This window comes from Rhineura floridana, chromosome 7 (genome assembly GCF_030035675.1).
Source record: "Rhineura floridana isolate rRhiFlo1 chromosome 7, rRhiFlo1.hap2, whole genome shotgun sequence".
Lineage (NCBI taxonomy): Eukaryota > Metazoa > Chordata > Lepidosauria > Squamata > Rhineuridae > Rhineura > Rhineura floridana.
The window spans coordinates 59,736,198-59,754,356 of NC_084486.1; the positions used below are offsets into that span (position 1 = coordinate 59,736,198).

General features: G+C 40.9%; 1 protein-coding gene across 2 annotated transcripts in view; it reads right to left on the bottom strand.

Annotated features, from left to right (window-relative positions):
- The window catches only part of DOCK1 (dedicator of cytokinesis 1), a 702,192-nt gene that overhangs the window by 478,154 nt on the left and 205,879 nt on the right, over positions 1–18,159 (bottom strand). For both annotated transcript variants that reach the window (XM_061635676.1, XM_061635677.1), the window contains exons 26-27: positions 8,756–8,883; positions 6,277–6,372 (exon numbers count right to left, since the gene is read on the bottom strand). In XM_061635676.1, the coding sequence (XP_061491660.1) occupies positions 6,277–6,372; positions 8,756–8,883 (224 nt within the window). The remainder of the gene's footprint in view (positions 1–6,276; positions 6,373–8,755; positions 8,884–18,159) is intronic.

Consider the following 18,159-nt stretch of genomic DNA (forward strand, 5'->3'; position numbering starts at 1 on the left):
ATCGCAGAAGACCCACCCACCGGGGTGCCTATTCCAGCAGATTGGAGAAGGCTGGATGAGAGGGCAAAGGCGTTAATTGTTCTTGCTATTGATGATTCTCAATTACTGCACGTGCGTGATGCAACAACAGCTAAGGAAACCTGGGAAACTTTAAGAAATATTCATGTGAAAAAGACTGCCAGTTCTAAAATATATCTTGCCAGAAGATTGTATCAGATGCGCTTATCTGGAGATACAACCATGTCAGAGCATTTGTTGGAAATAAACAGACTGTTTACTGAGTTGTCATAACGTGAAATTGAACATTCTCAAACGCAAAAAGTGTATATCACATTATCTTCACTAGATTCATGTTATGATAGTCTGGTGAGCTCTTTGGAAGCAATGGACGATGCAAATCTCAATATAGATTATATAGAAGGCAAACTTTTACAAGAATTTCAAAGGAGGCAGGAAATGGCAAAGCAAGAAAGGACTGAGTCTAAACACGTGGAAAAACAGAACAACAAAGCTGCACAAGAGAGACTGTATGGACAAAAAGCATGTTATTTTTGTGGTTCCAAGCAACATCTTCAAAGGAATTGTGAAGCAAGAAGAAGAGAAAGAGGAAGAAAACCATGTGTACAGGTGATCTATGCTAGTAAGAATAAGCAATGTATTAACAATGAGCAGGGAAATAACTGTAAAGATTTATGGGCAATTGACAGTGGGGCAACAAATAGTATAATCAAAGATAAATCCATGTTTCATACATTTTGTGACGTAGAGGATCATGTAATAATGGCTGATGGATCTAAGAAACTTATCAAAAGTAGAGGAACAGTGAAATTAGCAGGTTTCAATACCATAATGACAGATGTGCTGTTTATTCCTGACATTGAAAGCAACATTATGGCTGTGTCGAAACTCAATGAAATGGGGTTCATTGTAATGTTCAAAAGGGGTTCAGTGCATGTAATGAGAGGAGGAAAAATATTCATGAAAGGAATAGTGAGGAACTCATTGTTCTTCTTACACGTGAAACAAACAAATCATGTACTCATGTGTGCTAATAAGAAACCCCATAATAATTGTGTTCATTTATGGCACAGAAAACTAGGCCATATAGGATATGAAAATGTGGTGAAAACAACAGAGAACAGTAATGATGTGACATTGAGAAACTGTGAAAAATATGTAGACTGCCACGTGTGTAAACAAACTAGGGCAGTTGTGGCTGCAAAGAACAAAGAAGCCATGCCCAGTACAAATGCACCTTATCAATTAATACACGTGGACTTAGTGGGGCCATTTCAACCTACTCAGGGGGGTGCAAGATATTTCCTGACAATAGTTGATGATTTTTCAAAATTCTGCACTGTTTATTTACTAAAAGCTAAAAGTGAAGCTGCAGAGAAACTGAAAAGATTTATTACAAAAATTGAAGTGCAGTTTGGTGTCAAAATACAGAGAATAAGATCAGATCAAGGAGGAGAGTTCTTAGGACACTCTTTTACTGAATACTTGGATAAAAGAGGAATAAAACAGGAGTTAACAGCCCCTTATAGTCCTCATCAGAACGGGTTAGCTGAACACTGGAACAGGTTGCTTCAGGACTCAATAAGATCAATGCTATGTGACTCCTCTTTAACACAAGGTTTCTGGGGAGAGTGTGTTCTGTATTCAGCTTACATTCAAAACAGAATATTCCATAAGGCCACTGGAATGTCTCCTTATCAGAAATTGTATGACAGAAAACCCAGATTAAAACATTTGATTAGGTTTGGAGCAGAATGCTGGGCACATGTTCCCAAAAATAAAAGGACAGGGAAGCTGCAAAGGAGAGCAGACAAAGGGTACATGCTGGGATTTGAAAACACGTATTACAGAATTTGGATGCCAAAACAAAGGTCTGTGGTGTTAAGCAGAAGCGTGCAAGCAATAGAGCAGGATTGGGAAGAGAAAACATATGTGGAGTTGGGAAACACTGAAGTTAGTAATGAACAAGAACAGGCAGATACAGTACCAATAAAACAAGAAGAAACAGGCAGCAGTAGTGAATCAAGTTCTAGCTCTGAGAGAGAAACTGAGGAATCGCCTGACACAGACACAGACACTAAGGCAGAAATACAACCACGCAGATCAGAGAGAACAACCAAAGGTATTCCACCTGTTAGATTTAAAATAAATTCCATTAAGCATATAGACTTCAGTAACTGGAAAAAGTGGGATGATGGGAATCATGAAAAATAATTGCTGAAAGAAATATAATGAAAATGATGCTGAGATTGCAATGGAGTAACTGTATTACAAATGATGCTGATGTAAACTGAAGAAAAGAAATGTATCATGTGGAGAAATGTAATTTAAGTGACTGCAAGAAATGTAACTGTAATTGTGATAACAAAAGTTAGAAGAAACATGAAAGATGTAATGTAAATGATAAAGGTTTATGCTATGGAAAAATAGGTGGGGGGTGTTGGCAAAGAAAGAGTGCCTGAATGTATTTTTCCACAGCAGAGTTACAAGGCCAAGAAGCACAGAGTCCGTGCAGATCTCAAGGACAAGTATCCAAGGCAACCAGCTGGCCTTATCTATAAGACTTAGCAGATCTGGCCAGTCGGTGTGGGGGTCGAGGAGTTTGTACAGAGAGAGAGCTTGTGATATATTCTATTGTCAGTAAAGTGACTCTTAAAACTTATTACTTGTCTGGCTCATTGCTTCAACTGGCATCTAGCCTGTCACTATACTGTTCTGCATCCTGGGCATCTGCTTGCGCCAGATACAACATCCAACAACACCTTTAGGCACCTTTGGGGAAGATTGGCAGTCCGGGAGCCTGCACCTCAGGGCTATACGGCCCGGGAGCAGAACACGGGCCGCTTTTGGGGCCAACGTGCCTCATCCGCTCGGAGTTTCAGGGCTCCGGGGGGCGGTGATGCGGGTTGGACCCCCTACACATCTTCAGGGTGTGGCCAGAGCTGGGGCCTGGCACAGGGCAGCCCCAGGCTCAGGCAAGGTTTGGTTGCCCTATAGCTGCAAGCAGGCTTCGCCTGGATCAGCAGAATTCCCCCTCACTTGATTGTCCCTCTGCAGGTTCATTGGTTATCATTGACTCTGTTTTAATAAAGTGGCCCATGATTTAACCCAATGAATGGTGTCTGTGTTTATTTCGGCAATAGGCCGCAAATCAATAACAATGGATAAGGATCTAACATGTGTGATACCCTTCACAAGCCCAAGCACTATCAACAACATTGAGGGAAACAGAACTTAATCAATCACAATATGTGCAAGGAGTGTTTGTTTCTGACAGCTCCAAGTCAAATTCGATCTGAGTGATTTCAGTAAAAGAGAACCATAAAAAATTGTAAGGGTGGACTGTTGTTATGTGCCTTCAAGTCGACTATGACTTATGGCGACCCTATGAATCAGTGACCTCCAAGAGCAGTTTTGGATACTCTGTTCATAGGGTTGTCGTGATAAGAGGTATTCAGAGGTGGTTTCCCATTGCCTTTGGATGCATCTTAGTCTGGTGTCTTAGCTTTGACCATTCTGCCTTGGGTGCCCCTGCTAGGAGTCTAGCCTCTTGGTCTAGACTCCTGACGGCATTGCTCTCAGCTTCTTCAACACTCTCAAACACCCTCACCACGTTAAGGTGTGCATCCTAAAGGGGTGGGATGAAGACCCTTTATCTTCTGTTCATTCTTCCTTAGGGCTGAATAGCACATGAACAGCTAAGGTTAGCTGACAGAGTCAGACTACATCAATTATGGTACAGAAACACAGGTTAAGGATACAAAGTACTCTGTACTGGAAATGAATAAATAAGAGAAACAAGAGTCATGTCACATGGCCATGTAGGAAAATGTTGCTAGAAACAGAATGGGCAAAACCCAGACCTTAACCAAAATCATGAAAATACATCCTATTTGGAACTAATGTTGTAAACAGGAAGGTGCTATATAAACAATAAATCTAGAGCAGCGAGAGACCATAGGAAAGAATAAAGAAGCTAGAGGCAGAACTGGTTGAAAAATGATACAAAGCTTTGTTTTAACTCAAAATGTCAAAAAATAGGAAAATCAATGTGAAGAAGGAACACCAGATTATTTCCTCTAAAGACACCAATGAAGTTAGCATGCTGGAGGCTTTAAAAAAAAAGCTTTTTTCGCCCAGTGTTGTGAAACTCTGTCAACAAAAGTCAAAATTGCTAATACAGAAAGAGAACTGCAACAAGAGTGATTCAAATAGACAAAAAACAAGGTGACTGTTACAAATCAATCAAGTTTATTCTGAATGTATTTCAGCTCTTGCACCAGAATGCGGAGTAACATACATGTGTGTCCAGGCAATCTCCCATCTACCTGCTTACCTTCAGATATAGAACTGCATTGTATGCAGATACATTCAGACCACACTCTCTATGTCTCTTCAGCTGCCAGATTTCCACAAAATATGGAAAACATCTGGATTAAACAATAAAAATATCAGCTTCAATTTGGACATGGGCCAAAAAAAATCTTTCCAATGATGGATGAACACCCCATGGTTGGAAATAAGTGGGCAAGTTACTCCAAAAGAACAACAAATAGTGTTGCTTATTTCTAAGACAATTCAGATTAATGAACTGATGTTTCCATTTAGTTCAATAGGGAGATTTTAAAAGGTTGCATGGCAAAAAAAAGGCGGTAGGTACCAACAAGCAATCCACTGCATAAGATATTATTCCCTTGATGGTCTTCACCGATGGGTTGCTGTCCCGCTCCTCCTGGGCTGACCCAAGACATTTTGCTGCATGAGTCAAAGGACGAGATTGTGACACACACCCCCTCTGTTCAGTACATAACTGCAGTTGAATCTTACTTTAACACTGACAACAACCTGCACTATACCCAAAGGCAGCAGGGTACCTTAGGGGATGGGGGGGTTGTGGTGGTGAGAATGGAGGGAGAACCTGCATAATGGTAGGACTGGTCAAACTCAAGCTGCATAATGGTAGGACTGTTCCTATTGCCTCCATTACCCATTGAAAGGAAGAGGCTAAACCAGGAAAAGTTCTTCAGATGAGATTTTAGAATGTGGGGGCTTCTAACGACTGCTTGTCCTTTGAGATGAGAATTACCAATTCCCTGAAGCTTATTTCTGGGCCTAAGGCCCACAAACTTTGCTGGTCCATCTACTGAAACCTTTGTTTTAATGATGTAAAACTACAACAGATCATTCCCCCACACTTCCGGTTCACTAGTTTTAACAAGTTAATTTCTATGCTGCTACTGTTTCTTTACATGTGACTCCAAAGATGAATTTCATAAACCACTGCATATTATCACTGATATATTCCATGGGATGATTGCACTGCAAAATAATCCCGACGAGCTTTAAGAAAGTTATGTCTGTGGATCGAAAATTTCTGTAAACAGTTTATATCATTTATCCATACCAAGCTGGAAGGATCGAAGCAAGTAATGTGCATTCATCAGAGTCTCTTCAATATGTTCCACAAAGGACATTAACAATAAGTATAGACCATCCAGTAAAACCAAAATCTTGTCTACCGGAAATCATTAAGCAATTTAGTGTATATCCAAGTACCTGAAAGGAGCTTAAGGGTAGATTTCATTATTTAATGAGAAATGCTGCTAAGGTGAGAGGTGACAACTTCTGCTGATTTAGTGGCAGGCGACTGAATAACATGGAAACTTAACATTTTTATCCTTTTGAATACTATATGGCTATTATTAGTTTAAATAAACTTTTTAAATGATATTATTTCTGAAATGCTTGTGAACTATTTTTTCCTAGTACAGTTGTTTTAAGTTACAGAGCTGCCTATAAGTTCAGGTATGTTTGCTGAAAAGGAGTGCTTGTAGGCCTTCTCTGTGGAACCGTATTACTTTGTACAAGCTTGCCTGCCAGAAGAGATCACAATGGAAACTGTCGGTCATGAAGTCTTTATGCAGCCGGAACAAGTGTATTGTAACAGAATGTCTTACAAAGAATAGCAGTCTCTCTTTGTCTCTTTTACACTACAGGTGGAAAAATATTTTACAGCATAAACACAAAGACATTTTAAAACTTTTTGCACTGCCAAAGACTTCAATTCTATAAGTGAGAGCATACAATAGGAACTGCTCCAGGAAACGCTCCAATGAAATTAACAGGGCTTGCTCATGATCACAACAAGGAACACAAATATTGTTACTGTACCCCACAGGAGAGAAGTCTAATGGATTATGCACTCTTATGAACAGTAATTACAACACTATTTTTAGATGTTTGCCAATAGGCACTTACTATGAGTTCTGAGTCACGACCCATTGATATGACTGTTCTATTTACTGTCCTCAGTAGTTTCTCCATAATAATCTGCACATGTCGCTGTGTTGGTCCCTAAAAACAAAGCATGAAATTAACAGAAATCATAAAAAATTAAGGCAACTCAATAAGCAAGTTTGTTATAAAATCTGTCTACTCCTATAGCAAGCAATTGTGAATACCTTGTGCATGCATACCAGTACCTTCTGCTTGTAACAAATGGAACAGGAGAGACTAACATAACTTGCCCCCTTTTGATGTTTAACTTTGCATTGACAGACATGTTATGTCTAGATTGATATGACTCAAGTGACTATGTGAAGGTGATATTTTCAGACTGAAGTTAAAACTTCCAAGAAGCCCCTTTCCTATATAGTCAAACAGATTGACTCTTCTGTAATGTGCAATGCCTCTTTCTGAAAAACACATTTTTAACAGTTTGCTCACAAATGATAATTACATTTCCGACAGAGGAAACATAAGATAAGGGTCACCCCTTCACATGTTCTTCTTTCCCTATTTAAGAAGGGAGGAAATTGGTTTCCCTGACTGTAATCGCAGCTACTTTCATACTGTGCCTTTCCTCCCTCCCACTGATAACTAAACCTCCAGCCAACAAAAAATCCTTTAAGTGGACTTCTATCAGCATTTGGAATGAGTTGTCTCAATTCAGTCAACTCGTCTCTTCCTTGCTCTGCCTTCTAACCAGGCATCCCCGACAACTTCCAAAGCAGGAGGACCTCAACTTTGCTTATCTCAGCAGGTAAACAAACTGCAAGATAATTGCAGGTGCCCCAAGATATACCTCAACCAACGCTACTTTTTTGGGGTGGGTAGATCCCACCTGCTGGTAGATTGTCCTGCTGGTAGACTGTGTTCATCAAGGCCATATTTAGCCCAGAATGCTAGAATATAATCAGATTAAACAGTACCACAAACAATTTATACATCATGAATACTGCAAAGTAGACTTAAGACCATTTAATAATCCTTAACAGCTAATGAGCCACCAAAGTACATATAAAACTTTAAGCTGAATGAGCACAAAAGCCTTAGCCTTAGCCAGCAGATAAATTTGCATACTGGAAATTTGGGGAGAATGGAAATAGAATGCAATAATAAACCCACCAACAGCTACACATGTGGAGCTGCATATATAACTTTTTTTATATAGAAAAAACCCTGTAATCTATACATCATATCCTACTGACTCAGTGAGTAAAGAAAATTTCATGTTACTGTTATGTTTAATTCAAGAGGGAAAGTATCCTCAGAGTACAGTAATCAAAGAACACCACTGCTTCCATTCTTTTTACTTATGTGTCTGAATAGGCATCTATACTACTAAAGAAGTTTTGCTGTGCATTGTAAGTTCCTGATAAATAATTAACCCTACTCATCTAGCATTCTGGATTTACCTATATGTAAAATAATGCTTGCGGTTAAGGACTTTTGTTTTGCAATGGCTACCCTGGTTTTGCAGGTGAAGCTAAACTATGGATAGATTCCTAAAATAACCACACACAGTTTAAACAAATCTGTTTTCCGATTAAACAAAAATAACAGCCATCTTCAGAAGACTGCATGCATAAAACACTAAAGGCAGTGCATCTTGCAGTGCAGCATGGATATAGCACAGCAGTCTATAATGTAAAGTTACTCATTCCTATACTGACAGAAACTGGGAATGTTGTCAAGCAGCAAGCTCAACTCCAGGGCATTGGTTATTACATGAGGTTCTTATTGAGTTTTCTTTCTATGCCACTGAGGAATGCAAATGTTTCAGGGATGACAATATGAAAGCAATCAAGTACCTATCCAGCACTTAAACTGAGCTGGGAAGCAAGGAAGCTTGCAGTCAGGCCACTGAGCGAAGAAGTGGGTACAAGTTGTCAGAGCCATCTGCATCTGAGTGATGAACTGCTCAAACTGAGAAGCAGATCAAAGTCAAAAACTTTACAGGGCCAGATGGAACTACTTTTGGTGTGACCTGACCTCTGTTAAGAAGGTAGTTTTACTATTGCTCGTTAGCCATACTCAAGATTTGTGTTCAAATTCAGCAAAGCAAAGCTACCACAGCAGCAGAGATAATTAAGGTGCCTGCACCTCACTTCCAGATTCATCAGCTCCAGATCTCCTGGCTTCCTAGAAACCATGTGATAGATAGAATATTGTATTCTGTTTTAATTGTTACATGTACGTCGCCTAGAGTGGCCAACGGCCAGATAGGCGACACATAAATTAAATTTTATTATTATTATTAATAATAATTAAAGTATTTCCTATTAGATGCCTGTCACATTACCAACTTTTCCTTTCTTTTTCTTTTCCTTTCTAAAATGGAAGCCTAAGCAAGCGGCATTAAAAGAAAAAGCTCTACCTCATGTAGCCTGATGTCCATTCATGGCAGTTCCAGATACTTTCAAAATTTTAGTATTAAATATACTCAATTACTAACCACATCTTTTCTGTAAAGGACTTCCAGGATATTGCTGAGCAATTGGCAACAGGCTTCCAGGTCTTCCTGCTCTTCCAAATGATACTTCAGCTGATCTGTCATCATTGGCAGCAAAATCTCTCTACAGTCTGCATATTGAATGGGAAAAAGTAATCAAGAACTGATCACTGAAACTGCAAAACTTATAAAAGGACAATTTCCAAACTGAAAGCAAGCCTTTCAAAGTCCACCACGAAAGCAAACATGTTACAGAAAGTTGCATGTTCAAGCTTTTTAAAAATAGTTTTATTAAAGTATCATATTCAGTGTTCTTCATCTTCAGAAAAACCCATGTATCCATTTATGTTTAGTGTTTATAAATTATTTTCTTCAATATTAACCAAAAGTACAATATGCATCTCCTTATGAATGTGATAACTAAAGACTGTTATATTGTCCTTTCTGAGACCTGCTGAACTTGGCCATGAACGACACCAAACACACATAAACATTTTTGAGATAAATATGAGAACATATTTCATACCTCTCTAAACCCAGCTTAAAAATCTGCTTCGTAGAGGCAGATTCATAAAACTTACCATATACTCTTTGTATTAGTCTCAGTTTTATTTATATGCCTTTTTTAGACAAATATATTGTGCTCAAAGTGCTTCACAGAAAGTGCCCAATACAAGAGCATAGTAGCCATACATAATAAAAGTTGTAAGATACAAAAACACTGACAGTTTGACAACTGCACATTTAAAGCATAGTAAAAGTTTAGGCATAAAACATATTGATAAGTCAACAGTGTCTAATACCAACACTATCAACGTTATAGCCACCTTAAGCAATCCATTCAGCAATCCATACTAACCATAAAGTACCTATCCTTAAACAAACTAGAAGCAAAAGGTACAACAACACTTAACTACTGTTTAGCAGTAATCTATTCTCCAGTGACCTTGAGAATGAATTACTGCAATGTGTTTTACGGGGGCTGCCTTTGAAGATTGTTCATATACTGTGGCTAGTACAGACTGTGGCAGTTAGAATGCTAACAGCCTCAAGATGATCATATAACACCAACATTGGCACAGCTGCACTGGTTGCCTGGATGTTTCCAAGCCCAAATCACAGGGCCAGTTTTGACCTATAAAGCCCTGTGTCGCTCAGGACCCCAATATCTCTCAGACCATCCTTCACAATATGAACCTACCCAGATCCTTTGGTCTTCATCTCAAGCCCTCTTTCACGTGCCCCCTCTGAGGGAGATTCAGTTGGCAAGAGAGAGCAAGTTAAATTAAAATGTTAATATTTAATTAAAGAGGGCTGTTTGAGTTGTGGCTCTTCACTTGTGAAATGTTTTTCCCTGTAATGTCTATCTGATGCCATCATTGGCATCCTTTTGGAGCCAGGTAAAATCCTCCAAGGCATTTGACGAATCTAGATAAGTGTTCTGTTGTTTTTTTGCAAACCTTTCTGCTGCTAAAGCTTTGCTAGGTTTCTTTATGGGCCATATTAATGGTTTTATTGTAATGCATTCTTTGGTGTTATGCTGTATCTTTGGCTCTTAAAGTCTGTAAATCATTAAGTCAAATAAATCATCATTCCAGTAATAGTAATAAAATAATACACATAACAACCACTACCTGCAACCAACTCAGGCTAACCATATAATATCCTTATACACAATGTAATGTAATGGACTGTCTTCAAGTTGATCCCGACTTATGGCTACCTTATGAATAGGATTTTCATGGTAAGCGGTATTCAGAGGGGGTTTACCATTGCCTCTTTCTGAGGCTAGTCCTCCCCAGCTGGCTAGGGCCTGCTCAGCTCGCCACAGCTGCACAAGCCAGCCCCTTCCTTGTCCACAATTGCCAGCTGGAGAGAAACTGGGCTCCTTGGGAGACTATGCAGCTTGCCCATGGCTGCACAGGTGGCAGGGCACGTAACCCCTGAGCCACTCACTGTGGGGGTGATCTTTAGCTGGCCCTTTATACCCAGGAGACACGAGCGGGAATTTGAACTCACAGACTCTGGACTCCCAGCCAGGCTCTCCTCCCCACTGTGCTATCCAAAATTGCCAATTAAAACCACACTTCTGTCCCAGATGAGACTTCCTCTCACTGTAGTCTCAAATGTAACCTGAAAAATAAAGGCATAGGGTGATATCCAACATTAATCATATTCAGAAAAGACTCTGCAATTAACAAATCTACTACTAGTTTGAACTAGTTGGATATCACTCAGTCCTGCCTTGTTATGTAAGTATACATGTATTTTTAGGTTCTTATTCTGATTGTCTTTTTCACACTTGGTTTGAACGTTTATACTGCTTTCGTAAGTTGCTTTGGGTCCTATCATGAAAAAGCGACTAACACATGTAATAAATAACAATAATTGTAATACCCACAAGGCACTTCAAGGACCACATCCTCAGCAACAAAAAGATACCCTGCTCTCACCCAAGTCCCATGTCCTGAGCCAAAATATTAGAACCACTTACCTTATTGCAATGTAACCTGTTACTAAGAAGCTAGGTTCAACTACAACTTTTGTGTTGTGTGTGTATTTTGGCTTTATTCTGAACAAGGAGTGCAAGTCATTGTGGTCACTTGCTTACATTGAATTGTACTTGGCATTTTACTGCCCATTCACCCTTTTGGAGCTTCTCACAATCCCTTTTTGTTTTAACCACCCTGAACAATTTGGCATCATCAGCAAACTTGGCTACCTCACTGCTCACCCCTTACTCTTAATCCTTTATGAACAACTTAACAAGCACAGGCCATAATGACTGGTGGAGTCCACTTTCTACATCTTTCCACTGGGACAACTGTTCATTTATTCCCTTCTTAACCAGTTACTGATCCACAATAGGACCTCTTCTTTTATTCTGCAACTGCTAAGCTTACTGAGCAATCTTTGGTGAGGTACTTGTGACCTAAGCCTGGTCCAGGCATTAATGAGCTCACTTTGCAAATTTAGGTTAATGCTACTGATAAGCCCCCTCCCTATAAGCTAGACCCTTTCTGCCTTTCCAAGTTATTTAGATTTTTAGGGCACATCCAGAAGGCTGTTCCACGCTTCCTTTTTTCAACACTCTGAGCCCGTTAATTGCAGCAAGAGCGTTCTTTTCTTTTTCACTAGCTTTAACTAGCATCCCCAATCCCTCCCTGTGCTCCATGTTTGTGACTTTGTTTGGGACTAATTAGGTCACCATGTGGAAAACATTCCCCCAAAGGGGAAGTGTTTCTGGTTTTCAGGTGTATTAGGAGGGTTCCAATAAGCCCAAGTTTAGTCTCAGTTTGGTTATGGTGACAGCCCACAACCTTTAGTCTATTTTGTTCCTTCTGCTCCCACCTTTCTCAAGACACGTAACTCTTACATGTTACCCCTCTTACTACTTTCTGTCTTTCCTATTTCAGTGGTCTTGGTTATCTACAGCTGTCATGAGACCAGAGTACCAGCATGCCAGCTGTTCCCCTTCCATGTTTATTTAGTCTTTGTTCTGCTAAGTTTAATGTCCATCCCAGAATTCTATATGGTATAATTTGCCCTATCTCTATTTTATATAACCATTAGGTACTCTCTAAAGTGTATGGTCCAGGCAATGTGATGTAGAGCAACTTTATTTTATTATTTCATAGTTTTGTACTGGGGTGTCAAACTGCAAAGCCATTTTTACTTTGTCAGCTATTTTGTGTAAATAAATATCCCAATCATACTAAATTGTGTGGTCATTGCTAATTCTCTTAAACTGACAAGATTATATGAGCATTTATCAACATTTGACTAAATGTACTGCTTTTAAGTCGATTCTGACTTATGGCGACCCTATGAATAGGGTTTTCATGAGGCTGACAGGCAGTGTCTGGCCCAAGGTCACCCAGTGAGCTTCATGGCTATGTGGGGATTCGAATCCTGGTCTCCCAGGTCATAGTGCAACATGTACTAATTTCGCCCAATTAGGCAAGATTAAATTGGTGTTCAAAAATCACCTTGCCCAGTGCAATAATGCCTATGGTGCATCATCATCTCCAGTAAAAATTTCCACACTTGTAGTTCAGTGAACATATGTGTAAGATATCAACTGATATGCCTGTTTGTATAGACACATGACTAGATCTGGTAACAAAACCCAATGTGCAAAAGCCAAATGCACCATAATAATTATCAGTCATGTGAGAAACCTAAAGCTGTGGTTACAGAACATACAGAATAGTTTACGAAATGATGTTATTCAACGCTGTTAGATGCCATAGTTAAATATTTTAATCTCTCTCTCTCTCTCTCTCTCTCTTTTCCATCTGGCAGTTTTCAGGCCAAAACTATTGCTTTTCCCTGCAGTATAATTCAGAAGCGGAATCACAAGCAGCTATTCAGAAATGGAAGAAGTTTTGTTCTTTGAGTGCACACACTTTTTTCCTGCATGTTTTCTTTCTTCCCTTTGTTATCAATACATGAAAACTACTGTCATGTGCACTTTTCAACATTGATTAATGAGTGACCTTGAAAGAAATCTATTGCCTATAGGATTATGCTCTTGTTCACAACCTAAAGGCTGAAGATAGCTCATAAATATGAGACAATAACCATAAGCAACAATTCAGCATCTGTTCATCCTCTGCTGTCCAGATCTAACCCACAATGATTAATGTCAGGTGAATGTGTTCAAGAATAAAGTATTAATCTTTTTTAAACAGAAGCTCAGCAGGGCATCATTAACTAAGCAAAACTGTTCAGCGTAACACAGATTCTAACATTCAAAGCAAAATGTAAGCACTCTGATGAAATTGTAAATTTAAAACACTTTATGAACATCATCTTCTGAGGGGGGTCTAGTATTTTGCTGACAATGTTCAATGTGTGACCCACTGAATGATGCTGAACCGGGCCAAGTTGAAGGTTTTAGTTTTGGTGTACAAAGCCCTATACAGCTCAGGACCAGGATACCTGAAAGACCGTCTTATCCCTTACATACCCAGTCGATCACTGCGCTCTCCAGGTGTGGGCCACCTGCAGATACCATCTTAGCAGGAGGTTCCTTCTGCACAATATAGGGAATGGACCTTTAGTGTGGCTGCACCTACCCTGTGGAATTCCCTCCCCTTGAATATTAGGCAGGTGCCATCTCTGCTATCTCTTTGGTGCCTTTTGAAGATTTTCCTCTTTCAACAAGCCTTTTAAGTTGAGACCTATCCCAGTCTGCGTCTGTGTTAGAATTGCTTGTTAATATGGTGTTTTTAATAATGTTTTTAACCCTTTTTTAAAAATGTTTTTAACGTTGGTTTGTTTTAATGTATTTTAGGGTCTGTTTTTATGATGTTTTAAAGTGTTTTTAGCGCTTCTGTTTGCCGCCCTGGGCTCCTGCTGGGAGGAAGGGCAAGATATAAATTTAAAAAAAATAAATAAATAAACATTCTCTCTGCCATCAGAGAGTGCTAAAATAGATTAACACTTTTAATGAGAATTAAAACAGTGTCAGCTTGTATAAACAGTGTCCATTCTCTAACCTTTTATGGAAAATCAATTTTCTAATTCTTGGACTTTCAGTAATCTGAAAATACCACTCCTGTGTATCTGCTTAGTTCTGATTATTTGAAATCTAAAGAGATGTTAATTGCTATGCCACAACCCTCTCAATCACCTTCCCTAAGGAGGAGGTATTTGTCACCAGTCTGTAGTTCTCGCAAGCCAATGGGTCCAGGGTGGGCTTTTTCCGAAGTGATCAGGTCACTGCCTCTTTCAGGGTGGCTGGAACCACTCCCTTCCTCAGTAATGCATTGACCACACCCGGGATCCACTCGGTCAAACTCCCTTGGCAAGCTTTAATAAGCCAAGAAGGGCAAACATCGAGAGGACACGTTGCTGGCTGCATCATCGCAAGCATCTTGTCCACATCATCAGGCCGCATCAACTGAAGCCGTTCCCAAGAGGTTGCAGCAGATGTTGCACTAGACACCTCACTAGGGACTACAGTAGATGTGGATGGAGCATCAAGATTGCCCTCAGGGCATTCAGGAATCCAGTGGATTCCATTAGTCTTCGGGGGTGGACCATCTTAATCTTTCCACCACCCCTGCAGGGGAGGATTGGAGTTACAAGTCTAAACTTCACTAGGAAGTGGTCTGACCATGACAATGGGGTGACATCGACCCCCCCATCTCCAGCAAAAACCAAGTTGAGGGTGTGCCCTGTCCTATGTGTTGGGCCGGTGATAACTTGAGACAGCTCCACGGTCGTCATGGAGGCCATGAAATCCTGAGCCAGAATACTACTGGCAGCCTCAGCATGGACATTGAAATCACACAGGGCTATCATTCTGGGCTCCTCCAACACCACAGCTGAGATGGCCTCTACCAACTCAGTCAGAGGTGTTGCCGGGCAGCAGGGTGGACAGTACACCAGCAATAACCCTAGTTTACTGTCTCCTTGGCCTGACACCAGGTGCAGGCCCTCACAGCCAGCTCCAAGAAAGAGTGGTTTCCTGTTGACAGAGATGGAAATTCTGTAGACCACAGCAACTCCTCCCCACTATCCCTGCAACCTATGCTGGTGTTGCACCGAGCATCCAGATGAGCAAAGCTGAGTGAGATCAACTCCTCCCAGCTCATCCACTCAGGTCTCAGTAATGCACACCAAATTGGCACCGTCATCCACAATCAAATACGCTTACCCTGGGAACTTCCCACAATAAATTCCCATGCCTCTCAGTCTTATTACATATACAGACTGTGTGTGTGTTGCTGGCAGAAGCTGTTACCAATATGCTTACATTAGTGCATTGGTGGTCTGTTGGCTGACAGGCCTCGACTTAGAATCGAAGAAAAAAATAATGAAGTCCTTTGGTTAAATTGAAGAAAAAAGTTAGAAATGAGGTCTTTTGAAATTCAAAGCCTCTTGAAGCCCCTATACATTACACTGGGAGGACTCTGGGGGGAAATCAAACCATCCAAATGGGCTAAGAGCCTACAACAATATGACTCTGAAATATTCACTTCATAATGATGTAATGTAATTGACAGGTGGATTGCCCTGCCCATCTGTCAAAGTTGACCCGCGGAGGCAAATATGTTCCCCACTTATCTTATGGATCAGGACATGGTTAAGACAAAGGAAGCAGAGAGTAGGAATAAATGGACAGTTCTTCCAGTGGGGGGATGTAGGAAATGCCTGAGTCCTTCACTGATGGGTATTGGGACCTGTGCTTTTTAACTTTTTTGTTCGTTTGTTTGTTTATTATATTTATATACTGCCCCATAGCCGAAGCTCTCTGGGCGGTTTACAGCAATTAAAAACATTAAAAACAAATATACAAATTTAAAAATACATTTTTTAAAAAACAATTTAAAAACACAATTTAAAAAATTTAAAAACAATTTAAAAACACATGCTATAATGCCTGGGAGAAGAGGAAAGTCTTGACCTGGCACAGAAAAGATAACAGTGATGGTGCCAGGCGCACCTCGTCAATAAGATCATTCCATAATTTGGGGGCCACCACTGAGAAGGCCCTCTCCCTTGTTGACAGACTCCCAGCTTCCCTCAGTAGGCACCCGGAGCAGAGTCTTGGATGTTGGACGTAGTGTACGGGTGGCTTCATGTCAGGAGAGGCGTTCCATCAGGTATTGTGGTCCCAAGCAGTGTAAGGCTTTATAGGTTAGAATGAGCACCATGAATCGAGCTCGGAAATATACAGGCAGCCAATGCAAGTATATGTTCGAACCGTCTGGTCCCTGTTACCAATCTGGCCGCTACATTTTGCACAAGCTGCAGTTTCCGAACTGTCTTCAAAGGCAGCCCCACATAGAGTGCATTGTAGTAATCTAACTTGGAGGTTACCAGTAGATGGACAACTGAAGGCAGGTTATCCCTGTCCAGATAGGGGCGGAGCTGGGCCATCAACCGAAGCTGGTATACGGCACTCCATGGCACTGAGGCTACCTGAGCCTTAAGTGACAGAGATGGTTCTAGGAGAACCCCCAAGCTACGAATCTGCTCCTTCAGGGGGAGTGCAACCCCATCCAGGACAGGTTGGACATCCACCATCCAGTCAGAAGAACCACCCACTAGCAGCATCTCAGTCTTGTCTAGATTGAGCCTCAGTTTATTAGCCCTCATCCAGTCCACTGTCGCAGCCAGGCACCGGTTCAGCACATTGACAGCCTCACCTGAAGAAGATGAAAAGAAGAAATAGAGCCACGTGTCATCAGCATACTGATGGCAACGCACTCCAAAACTCCAGATGACTGCACCCAATGGTTTCATGTAGATGTTGAACAGCATGGGGGACAGAACTGACCCCTGCGGAACCCCATACTGGAGAGCCCAGGGTGCTGCAATGTTCCCCAAGCACCACTTTCTGGAGCCGACCCGCCAAGTAGGAGGGGAATAACCGCCATGCAGTCCCTCCAACTCTCAACTCAGCCAGTCGTCCCAGAAGGATACAATGGTATCGAAAGCCGCTGAGAGATCAAGGAGAATCAACAGAGTCACACTCCTCCTGTCTGTCTCCCGACAGAGATCATCATACAGGGTGACCAAGGCTGTTTCCATGCCAAAACCAGGCCTGAAACCCAACTGAAATGGATCCAGATAATCAGTCTGATCCAAGAGTGTCTGATGCTAGCCTGCAACCACTCATTCAAGGACCTTGCCCAGGGATGGGACATTATCCACCGGCCTATAGTTATTAAAATTTTCTGGGTCCAGAGAGGGTCTCTTCAGGAGTGGTCTCACTACCACCTCTTTCAGGCAGCCAGGGACCACCCCCTCTCACAGAGAGGCATTAATCACTTCCCTGGCCCAGCCGGCTGTTCCATCCCTGCTAGCTTTTATTAGCCAAGAAGGGCAAGGATCCCTTATAGAGGATTTAGAGTTAGGGGTGATGATAACTGCAAATATCATAATGCCTTTATACAAACCTACAGCAAGACCATATTTGGAATATTATTTAAAGTTCTGCTTGCCACACCTCAAAAAGGACATTGTAGAACTGGAAAAGATTCAGAAAAGGGCAACCAAAATGATCAAGGGGTTGGAGCAACTCCCCTATGAGGAAAGGTTACAACACTTGGGCTTCTGAGTTTAGAAAAATGGCAAGTAAGGGAGAATATGACAGACGTGTATAAAACTATGCATGTTGTAGAGAAAGTGGTTATAGAGAATGTTTTCTCCCTCTCTCATAATCTAGAACTAGGGCCATCCTTTTAAGCTGAATGTTGGAAGATTCAGAACAGACAAAAGAGGCACACCATGTATAATTAAACTGGATGTAGTGATAATCACCAACTTGGATGGCTTCAAGATAGGGTTAGAATTCATGGAATAAGGCTATCAATGGCTACTAACCCTGAACATAATATAGCTATGTTCTATCTCAGCTATCAGAGGCAGTATGGTTCTGAATACCAGTT